Source organism: Merops nubicus, unplaced genomic scaffold (genome assembly GCF_000691845.1).
Source record: "Merops nubicus isolate BGI_N331 unplaced genomic scaffold, ASM69184v1 scaffold12465, whole genome shotgun sequence".
Taxonomy (NCBI): Eukaryota; Metazoa; Chordata; class Aves; order Coraciiformes; family Meropidae; genus Merops; species Merops nubicus.
The window spans coordinates 33,120-44,748 of record NW_008609047.1 but is presented as its reverse complement, the minus strand read 5'-3'; the positions used below and the strand labels follow the sequence as shown (position 1 = coordinate 44,748).

The window sequence follows — 11,629 nt, the reverse complement described above, 5'->3', positions numbered from 1 at the left end:
AAAAGGTGAAAAGAACACACTGCAAAGAGGACCTATTTTTTTTGGAATTAATTTATATGGACCCACCTGTTACTGACTATGTATGAACCGGGACAATTAAAAGCCGAAGACAGGGATTGTATGTGTGCGCGTCTTGGTTGAGCAGAGACTCCCGGTGCACCCAGCGCTGTTTGCTTGCTTTTTGTTAATTTAATAAAAATTAAATTTAATTGGAATTTTGTTTTATGAAAAATTATTTCTCACAAATTTTTACCTTCAAGTCTGCTAGCAGGAAATGTCTTCAGTTAAGATTTTAAATGTAGCCCATAGAAATTAAATACATTACCAGAGATGTTCTTATAGAGAGATTAATAATGTCCTCTGCAGACATAAAAAAAGAATCCCATGATGCAGAAAAGTTAAGGCACTTTGCTCAGTGCCACAAAGAAGGTGATGGAGATGAAATCAGAAGTCACAGAAGGTTACTTGTCTAAAAGAAACTCCTTTTTCTGGCAGGAGACTGCTACCTTAGAAGACTACACACAAGACCCATCCTATTTAACTTGAGTACAGTCTCCATTTAGCATGTAGGACTTTAACTCTGAATTCTGAAAACTGTTTTTATTTATTTTATTTTAACTACAGAAAAGAAATCAACTTATTATGGAAAAGCCCTCTCAGAACTAGCATTTAGATGTCTTTTTTTTTCAACAGGAAAACTCCTTGTGCAACATTTTCAGCCAGCCATCTCTTGAAGGTATTCACAGCTTGAAAACAGACCATGTGTAATACCCTGAATCTGTTTATCTGACTGCCCTATCCAGCAGGATTGCTCTGAAATATTTTTCCTTACGTGACTCTGGGAGGGTCAGCCATTGAGGTCATGCATAAAATTACACTCTGTGACAGTCAGAGCACGGTTTGTATGAAAGATGATCTGCTCACAGAAATGCTATGAAAATGCATCTTTTGCCGGTTGTGTAGCAATACATACAGAGAGTGCCAAATGGTTGAGTGGGTTTTTGATCTTTAACCAGAAGTAGTCCCTATGGCAAGTGACGTCCAGCGTAGCTGTAGGCGTGTGAGGGGAACACCCAGGCTGCATTGCTGCATGTACTGTGCAGTTGCAGGATGGTTCTTGTAACTGAAACCTGAGGGGAAGGAAACGGGAAAGGGAAACCAATAAACAGCAGTATTGAAACCTGAAGATAGATTTCAGACATTAAAATCATCTACAGGAGATAGACTGGGAAAAAAAAAAATCAACACTACCAATATCTTGGAAACTCATGAGGACTGGAAAATCTCATCAACCTCTTAAATGCCAGTGAGTCCTTGGTTTTGCTAATTGCTGGAAGAATTATCTTTTGCAGAAAAGTGCTGTGTTTAAATCAGCCTCGAAGGAGCTCTTATGCCCTTGTATACCCTAGAAAACTAAACCTCCATTTAAAGGCTCTCCTCACCTCTCAGAAGGAAATGCTCCATTGACTGAGTTACTTCAAAATCACTCTAAACAGTAGACAACTCTTAAAGTACAATTAAGTACATGCTTACATGGTGGGCATGGCAGAAGCAATGGCTTTAGTGTCAAGTGAGAAGAAATAAAAGGGAAATCTCACATACATCTGACTAGGCTTTAGAAGTCTCCTCATTCTGTGTATTACCCATTTGTTATGCTATTTGGATGCTTACCTGACTCAACGTGGGAAAACCAGTTCTTATACAAACATGTCAACCTCAAAATTTGCCTTCAAAGAGGAAAACAGGCAACTGAGGAAGCATGTAGCCTTTACACCTAATCTTTCTATGGATCTCTGCTCAGATTTACATTTCTCTTTTCTTGAAATCAGGATGTGAATTTGAAAATTTTCCCAGGGCAATATAATTTGTTCCCTCCCTAATTTTTAAAATGCTGATGCCCCTTGAAAACAAGGGAGTGGAGTTTCTGGAGTCCACATGATTAACAGAACCTGTCAATGATCCCCAATGCTTAACTAATTATAGGCATCAATAATGTAAACACTTAATTGCCTCCCAGAAAGGATTAATTCTTCTGTATATCTTCTATGTACAATGAATTTTAAAGTCCTTATACATACACGTGCACCTATATATAGACAAATAGACTTTAATCTTGTACAAATGTACTACTATAAAGCACATAGTTCATTATGAGTTCTCATCCAGAATAGATAGATCGGTTATGCTACAGGCTAATGAACTAAATTTAAGGTTCAGCAACATTTTTGGAACAGTCAAATATGCAGATTTATCAAAAGCACTCTTTGGATTAATGATTACTAAGAGTTAAAGTTTAGTCTCTTAACCTCCCAGAGGCAGTAAGGCTGCAAAGCTGCCTAACTACCTGCAGAGTCTTGCAGTAGGGAGTCCAGCAGGCTGTGGCCCTGCAGTTGCTCTGCGTCCTGTCCCCTTGGGCAAAGGTGTCGGGTGAAGCCATGCAGACCTAGATGGTCCTCTACATGTAAAATCTGCTTTAAGCGTACAACCATTTGTAACAAATGGTGGTAGGATCATCTGCAGACCATTTGTTTTGGAAACACATGTGAAAGGCATCCATTCTTTTCTGCTTGTGGCTTCCACTAGTCTGTTCATTACATGCTGGGTTAATCGTTTTGTTTTCAGCTATTCACAAAGGCTGGTCAATGAAATCGTAGTCAAGGTAATGATTCCATTATTTTGTATGGTATTTTGATTGACAGCTGTATTTTGAGCCTATTGGTGAAGCAAATGTTTAGTACGATTCTGTTTTAATTCAGGAGAAAATGGACTGAAGCCTTTTTATTTGTTCTAACTTTAATATTGCTACTTGCACATAAACAGAAAGATGAAGGTACATCTCCTTCCCCCCCTCTTCAGGCATGGCACATTTGGAGAGAAAGGAACATCTGCTCGATGTAGTTTTGAGAGGGATTTACCCCAGACGTGTAACAAGCACTGTACTTGGGCACTCTAGCTCTGGGGCAACCCATGACTGACAGCTGAATTGAAAAGAACCAGTATTTCTTTTCCATCATCTTCCTCAGCATGCCTGGAATTCACAGCCTGACAAAACTGCCAAACTCTTAATGATATTCCATGTCTGAGGAAGCCTGTCTCCTGGACACTGTGAATGAACTCAAGTTTAGTGTAATAAAACCCTATAGCAATAAAATATTAAATACTCCCTTGACTATTTAATCCATCTAAACTGCTTCAGGCTTTTACACAGTATTTGTCACCTCAGTGCTTGTGTACAGGGAGCAGCCATCCTGACAGAAATAGAACTTGCCAGAAAATATGCTATCTAACTTTGCTGTTTAACAACAGGACCTCAAAACGTTCCTCTAGAAAATATTTGGGGGCATTTGATGGCCAAGTTCACATCAAGCTGTTGGAAATGTAACGAGGCAAAATCCCAAGGCAGTATTGATTGTTTTTGTAAGAGTTAGCAGCAGAGTATACAGTTTGCTTATTACTGGAAGAAGCCCAGGGGAACTCCTTTATTTGCATGATTTACTGTGATGGAATAGAAGAGAAGGAGAAAGTATATTGTGGCTGTGATGGCCTAAAGAGAAATGAGAGGTAAGGTTTCTAGAAACAGGTAATAGCTTTTATTAGACTATCTGATACTGTTAGAAACAAGCTCTTAGGCTCAAAATCCCAAGAAAAATTGTTCTTGGAGCACAGCATAACAATACAACCTTGAACTAGCTTTCCAGCAACCAAGAACTGCAGGTAACTAAACAAGTCTCAAACTCTGAAGAACGAGGAGGGTTCCCCATCTTTCTGTCATAATGTCCTGTACCACTCACTTTTTGTCCTCTCCCAAACCTCACCTCCTGAATGTAATTAACTAACCTCCATGCTCCTAGCACCATGAGCTCTGCCATCATAACCCTCAACCTTGTGCACCCAGTGACACCTCCAAATCTGACATTTCAGCACACAGGAGTGTCACACTCCACCCCTCCGTTCTCCCCTTTCTCTCTCTACCCAAATCCAGAGTCCTTTATCCAACCTCCGTGCTTCCAGTCAGGATGTTCCATTATTCCTCCCACCTCTTCCCTGGACATTTTTGCTGACTTTCCCCAGAGTGTAAGCTGGGCAGCCCCTAGGAAGGAGCAGGATTACCCTTTCCCATTTGGCCTGCACAGCTGGCAGAGTCCATCTCCCAGTTTACTTCAGTTCCTCTTCAAATAGAGGAAGAGAAGATGTGGAGGAGAAAGGAAGACCAGCCTAGCCAAACAGCTGTTCCTGCACTCACACAAAAGAATGTCTTCTTGGAAGTCATAAATCACTGTGGACCTGTGCTGGCACAGAGACCAAAGCAGGAGTATTTTGCAGGAAGCAATTAATTTTTGTCAGAACACACTTACCCACATTGTGAATCATAGCAGCTTCAAGGATGCACCACTGTTGCTGTAATTTTGGGGCTGATGTGTCTCTGCACAGTGACAGCCCAGAGCCTGCAAGCACACAAACAATTCACCAGTGTGGGGACACTACCACTCCTCAAGGACAATCCAAAGCTGTTCCTAATTGTAGCCAGTCAAAATACGAACTTCTTTGTCCATCATCGAGCAGTAAATGTGTTCATTCCATGCCTGAAAAGTGAGGTTTTTCACAGAATGCGATACTTGTGTCTAATAACAATTTCTACCAACCACGTGTTGAGAGTGAACAGGCTGAATGTTAAGGAAGGGAAAGAAAAAAAGATAGAAAACAGTCTGACATGTGAAGACAGACTTAAAAATAAGTATGAAATAGAGGAGGGAAAGGCCTCAGCAAATCTGATGCTTTTATGTTGGAATGGAACAAGGGCTCATATTTTAAGGCAAAAAGTGGTATGTGAAAGATCATTAAGATGAGAGGATCTTTATCTCTGTGGAAGACCCTTGCCAATGAGGTAAAAGTGCCTGGAGACACAAAATTTAAGGGGAAAATGAGACTTAATAGAAGTCAACCCAAGTTAGGCTTTTCAAAAAATAGAATAATAAAAGATGCTACAAGCTTACAAATAACACAGACCAGCAAAGGAAGAGGTGTACCAGGCTGTGAGTACAAGTCTAAGTTTGCCCTTCTCCTCTTTGGATTTAAGTACCAACAAGGATATAGAAGGATAGCATGACAGAATTACAATACCGTATCCAAGGTAGATAAAGAACTCCAAATCTTTATGAGCACAAAGTGAAAAAGGAAAGTAATTTCCATTGGGGGAAATTCAGCATGTGTGGTTCCAAATCCAGCAGCAAGGTCTGTTAGAGTATCTGTCAAATCAGGAGTGATACTGTATGCCTGGAGCACAGTGAAACTATGGGAATGAGTGGGGAGGTGAAAAACCCTGTGCACAGCTAGAAACCTGTTTGTCAGAACCTAATAGCATAAGATTATTTAACATCAATTCTGAAAAAAATAATAAATACCTAGAAGTAAATGGAAACACATGAAATGCAGCATGGAACTAGAAAAAAAATTCCTTTTTTGTTTGGTAACTTTTTCTAGAAAATAAAAGTTGATAAAATCTAATTTACTTGGACCTTGTAAGAGCTTCTGACACAGCAGTGGGAAATTAACATAAACATTTGTACTGAGCTTGTTTGTGGTGGGGTTGTAGTAGCCGGGTAGAGGCTACAGGGGTAGCTCCTGTGAGAAGCTGCTAGAAGTTCCTCTGGCTCCATGTCAGACCTACCACTGGCCAAAGCCAAGCCCATCAGTAACAGTGGTAACACCTCTGTGATAATGTGTTTATGAAAGAAAAAAAATAAAGAAACTGCTGGAAAACCTGCAGTGGTGAAGGAGTGGGATGTGAGGGAAACGTCTGTGCGGATGCCAGAGTTCATGAAGGAGGGAGGTGCACTGGAGCAGAAATTCCCCTGCAGCCCATGGTGAGACAGCAGGCTGTTGCCTTACAGCCCATGGAGGTGAACAGTGGAGCAGACAGACACCCGCAACACCACACCCAAGCAGGTGATGACACCCAAAGAAGGCCACGACTCCAAGGGGAGCCCATGCTAGAGCAGTCTGTTCCTGAAGGATTACACCCCATGGAAGAGACCCACACTGGAGCACTTTGTGAAGAGCTGTGTAGCTCATGGGAAGGACTCATGCTGGAGAAGTTCATGGAGGCTTGTCTCCCATGAGAGGGACCCCACATTGGAGCAGCAGAAGGTTGTGAGGAATCCTACACCTGAGGAGGAAGAAGAAGCAGAGAAAATGTGTGAGGAACGGACCACAAACCACATTCCCTGTCCCTCAGCACTGCTGGAGTGGAGAAGGTAGATAATTTGTGAGCAAAGTTGAGATGGGGAAGATGAGACAGGTGGGGGGAATGTGTTTTATTGATTTGATTGATAACAAATTAAATTGATATTTTTTCCCCAAGTCAGATCTGTTTTGCCCTTGACCAGAATTGATGAGTGATCACTTTCTGTCTTTGTCTTAATTCACAAGCCTTTTGTTGTATTTTTTCCTCTCTGTCCCACTGTGGAGGAGGACAGTGAGTGGCTGCATGGTCCTTAGTTGCTGTATGGGCCTGAACTGCTGCAACACCAAAGGGCTGGAGAAGAATGAAAATAATGTCATGTGGATGTAGAATCTATGAGTGAATAAACCAACAAAAGGATATATTGGAAGGGGAACTATCATGTTCAAATTTCCAGTCATTGATTCCTGCTACTGTTGGAGCCAAGGATTTCTCTGGGGTCTCATCTTATTACTTTCATATATCTAGTAATAAAGGAGGAACTGCAGCAAGGAAATTCACATTAGACACCCAGTTGGTCAATGTACTGTCAATGATTAAGTCCCACAGCACAGGAAAGCTGGTGATCCTGAGGCCTGGAATAATAGAAGTTCAATGCATTTAATATATTCAAAGAAGGTATTTTCTTAGTTTTGTGTATCATTTACCCCATGGTATGATAACCTGTAGTAAGTTTATTCAGTGTGCTCAGCAGTGGTGGGGCTTCCTCTGGGATTCTTTGTCCAGTTTTGGGCATCAAACTTAAAGAAAGAGGTGGAGCAGCCAAAAAGAACTGGAAGAAGTAAACAAGTATGGGGAGAAATTTAACAATGATGCCAGTGAGAAAAAAATTAGAGATAGTCAAGCTGTGTAAGAGAAGTTCAAGATGGCAACAGTTCTGAAATACAGAAAAAGCTGCCCTCTTTGAAGGGAAGCAATAGTCTGTTTTCTATGTCTGCTGCTGCTGGGACAAGAAATAATGGAGCAGCCTTAGCCTGCAATGGGGAGATTTAATTTAAGCGTCACAAAAATCTTTTTTAATGAAAATTATAATTAAGTAGTGAGATAGATTGCTAAGGACACTGCAGATTAACCACCTCTGGAAGTTTTTATTGCACAAACGTCTTTTGGGAATAATTTTGGCATATTTATTCATTGAGAAGAGGAATGGAGTATTTAATGGATATCACCTTTTCTAGAATGAACTCCACTCACACTGTCTTCTCCTCTTATTTGTCCTTTTTGGTCCTACATGGACCACCCCTCACTAATGAAAGGAACTGATGGTGCTGATGGGACTCTTGATGGTACCTAGGCAAACTAGTTGGCATCAGCCTTCTCCTAATTTCTCCGGAAACACATATTTAAGACTCTTAATGGCTTACACCTCTTAGGTGCCATTTATTTGCTGAGACTTTGCAGGAAAGTATTGTGGCCACCAGCTCCACAGAACAGTGGGATTAGTGGGGAGTCAGCATGGTTAACAAGGGGTCAGCTTGATTTGCTGCCTAGGGGTTGAGCCATGGTAGAACAACAGGCGAAGTCCAAGGGCTAGAAGGATCCAAAATGCAGAATGGAGGTAGGGATTGATTGAGAGGTTCAGTTCAGGGGCTCAATCACACTCTGCAAGGCAAGACTGGAATAGTGGAAGTGCCTTTCAGGACTGTAGGTATTTTCCAGGACTTTCATAGAGCTGGAGTTACCCAGCACTGCCCCTCTTCCAGCTCAGCCGGAAGGGAGAGCTGTGCATCATGCCTCATGCTAAGACAGCACACTGCATCCACTCTGTGAGATCAAATTATGACCCTTGGTGATGGGATTAAATCCCAGACAAGCCTGCTGTTTTGTTAAACACAAAGATACCCTGAGTACTGGAGACTGGAAGTGGGGACGGTACCTCCAGGTGCAACAAGGCACTGCCTTTGGTTTCATGCTGCTCTGCCCTGACAGGCACCTGTAGGCACCTGCTCCAACAGTGGCAGCAGCAGCTCTCCATACATCTCCAGCCTGACACAGTAAGACTCCTCTTTTATTTCCTACCTGGGAGGCACAAGATACGGCCTCTCCTAATCTCCCTCTGCTCCATTTTCTATTATTCTTTACTAGTAATGTTTGACAGTGAAACAGAAAGCAAGCAACCTACAGATAAACTCTCACATATAAGCTCCACATGTATTCAAAAACATGGGGAAGTACACCACCTATTCAGGACTGCACCTTAAAGAGACAAATGCACTATACGCAGCTGACCCTACTGGGTTTGCACATTTGTGATAACCTCGTGTGTCAGGTGGTTCTTTCTCATATAAAATTGTAGCACAGACACTCAGGCTGTTACAGTTCTGCTTTGCCCGCACAAAACAGCTCCTGAAACCGCAGCTCTGCTACAACCCATGTGTTTCACCACCTCCCCATCTAGCTCTAATGAGAGCAGTGCTTAGTAGTGCACGTGGCAGCTCTACCCTCCAGACCTCTGCAACAGTTGCAGCAGCAGTGGGAGAATCAGGAGAGGCTCATTATGAATGAAAGCCCAGTTGCTCAATCACAGAGCAGTGATTGAAATCTTGAACCTTCACTCCTCTGAGTTAAACGAGCATTGCTTTCCTCTAACCTGTCAGTTGTGCATTCGTTTACACAGCACAGAGGGCACCAGGTGGACCTGGAAAGGTTCCACATCCATTTTACGTTGTAGGAGTGCATACAAGCACCCAAAGTGCAGGGCAAAGGGGAACAAGCCAGACACTCTTAGTTTAATTTGCAGAGGCAATACTGTTTATTTCCTTTTATTTGTTTGTAAGCACAAAAATGAGTTCTAAATTACAGGCTAATATTTGAAAGTTTATTGCTTCAGGCAGTTGTTTTGCAACTGTTTGCAGCATACACTCTACGGGAGAATTTCAAAACTTCAGGGTCCTACTCACAGTCTACTGGACTTGTGTTCCTGTTAGACCTGTGGACAGTTTTGGAAGTCTTCTTATAGTCTTCTTGTATCCTTTTTTGTTTGTACAGCTAGATCAGTGTGTGCTTTACAGGGAACAGACAATACTACCCAATGTATCAGTCATATGTGATGTACACAGAGCTTTTACAAGAGATGTCATGTCTGTCTCACTTTTCACTGAGGCTTGTCTGGGACCTGTAGATGAATACTGCATGAGTGACTCTCTGTTTTGACAGCAGAGATAACCACAGTGCCCCAGTACATATACATGTAGTTTTCTGAGTAAGATCTTGTACCTGCCTTTTAGAGGGATGAACAAGGCAGATGACTTTACTATAGACATCATTATAAACCCTGGTCTTCTAGATATGAGTTCTGTGTAGGGTATCCACAGAGTTGCTAAAAATGTATTTTATTCTCCACTCTCTTCCCCCACCCTCCCAGAAAAGAGACTCGACTGGCATATAAACACTACTGAATGAATGCAGAGGAAATACAGCCACTCACTGCTGTATTACAGAAAAGTTGTGGGCATTACACGCATACATACGTAGATAAAATTTACTTTAAAAGGAGGAAAAATAAAATATCATATTAGGTTTCTTACAAACACTATGAAAGACTTATAGAGCAGATTTGGTTTCTTCTAGCTTGTTAAGAGTCTCATCTTATGAGTTGAAGAATTTGCTTCCAGACTTTCAGGTAGCAGTAGTCCAAGGAATTTACTAGAGAACTACAAATTGCATAATATACTTTCTATAAAAGTTTTTAATCAGTCAAACAAACTATAGAACAAGAATATTGTTTTCTAATGAACGTCACAAATCGAATTATGTTCCCAGTACAGTCAAGAGCAAAATCCCATTGATTTCTGTGAGTCTGGAGTTACACCTTATTCATTGGTTACAAGGAGTTTGCAAGGGGATACTGCTGACTCTAAAGTGAAGGATGTGAATGAGTTTGACCTGTATGGATTGCAAAAGCAGTATTAACTTTCACCCAAAAGATGATACTTAGGATAAACATAGAGCTATGTTTATTCTCTGAAATAAGGGATATTTTTTCATATATTTCAGTTTACCTCCCTCTGCTGAATATGCAATCTTCCATTAGACCTACAGTAAATCAACACCTTAGTAAATGCTTTTCTTTTAAACTATTATTATCTTGTCTTTATTCACTGTTATCCCCTCTTTCTCAGGGGAAAAAAAAAAAAAAAAAGGTGCTTGACTTTTTTGCAATAGGCCAGAATTTCATATCATAATGGAACTTTAAGCCTTTTTACACGTAAAATGCAACCCAAAGCAAAGACACAAAACCCCAAAGCTATTCCAAGTTACTATTAAAATAACGTTAAACATTCACCTTTCCATGCATTAAAACTGTCTGTGCTGCAGCATTAGCCACAACAGAGCCCATTGGCAGTAACTGCAGCTCCAAAATGCAGCCTCAGTTACAGGGCAGAGGGCAAAGAGAGTTCTCTAGCTGCCTGTTCATGCAGAAACTGAAATCCATCCATCCATCCAGATTGAATGCTTCAAAAACAGGAAGAGGCAGGAGGCACCTAGACATACTGACTTTTGGAGTATGAGCTTTCAGTCCTCCTGTGCAAGCGCTGGCTGTGAGAGGGGTAGTGGGTTGGTGCAGAGTAACCGTAGCTTCTGGTTTTCTCCAAGCAGTGGTAAAAGCAACAGAATATGGCTCCGGCAGCAATGAGGCAGAGTGTGGCTACCCAGCCCAAGTAGAGCGCCTCTCCAAGCTCCCTTTTCTGTGCAGCATTGACCAAGGGGTTGTAGAAGTCACTGATGATGGTGTTGGCAACCCAGCAGATTGGAATGAGCTCGACTGCACCCGAGAGGATGAAGAGGAGCCCAGCCGTCAGAATAATATAGCCCTTGGCTGGCCAGCTGCTCTGCACACATTGTGTGCACTTCATCCCAATAATGGCAACGATGAAAGCGAGGAAGGAGAGCACTGACCCAGCACACATCAGCCCTCTGGATGCCTGTAGGTCCGGCGAGAGGGCCAGCATGGAGTCATAGACTTTGCACTGCATCCTGATGTTGGCTTGCCTGATGCAGTGCATCCACAGGCCTTCCCAAACGGTCTCAAACACGATGATGTTGTTCTCGATGAAGGCAGACACCCTCCACTGGGGCATGCCTGTGACAGCAAATGTCCCAGTCATGCCGATGCCACCAACGAGCAGCCCAGCAATCTGCAGAACACCACCGACCATGTTGCTTGTGCAAGGTGAGCACACCTCAGCAGGTTCCCTGAGCCAGGTGCACACTGCTGGCAAAAAAAAAAAAAAAAACACACAACTTTTTCAGAAAGTCGTTGTCTCTTGTGCAAAGTTTCAGAGCCAGTCTGCACAACTCTGAATCAGCTTAAATCTGGCACACGCTACGTGGGACTTGGCTGCACCTTCATCGCCTTTGTAATTCCCCTGCCACCACTGACTCTAA

General features: G+C 42.1%; 1 protein-coding gene across 1 annotated transcript; it reads right to left on the bottom strand.

Moving 5' to 3' along the window:
• Nucleotides 1–10,725: 10,725 nt before the first annotated feature.
• On the bottom strand, nucleotides 10,726–11,400 carry LOC103773129 (claudin-8-like). The gene has a single exon (XM_008940485.1). It carries the CDS (start codon nucleotides 11,398–11,400, stop codon nucleotides 10,726–10,728), a length of 675 nt encoding a protein of 224 aa, XP_008938733.1.
• Between the last annotated feature and the right edge of the window lie 229 nt (nucleotides 11,401–11,629).

Bases quoted from the DNA above. Each gene is read 5' to 3' on its own strand.
- LOC103773129 (XM_008940485.1), bottom strand. From the start codon at position 11,400: ATGGTCGGTGGTGTTCTGCAGATTGCTGGGCTGCTCGTTGGTGGCATC.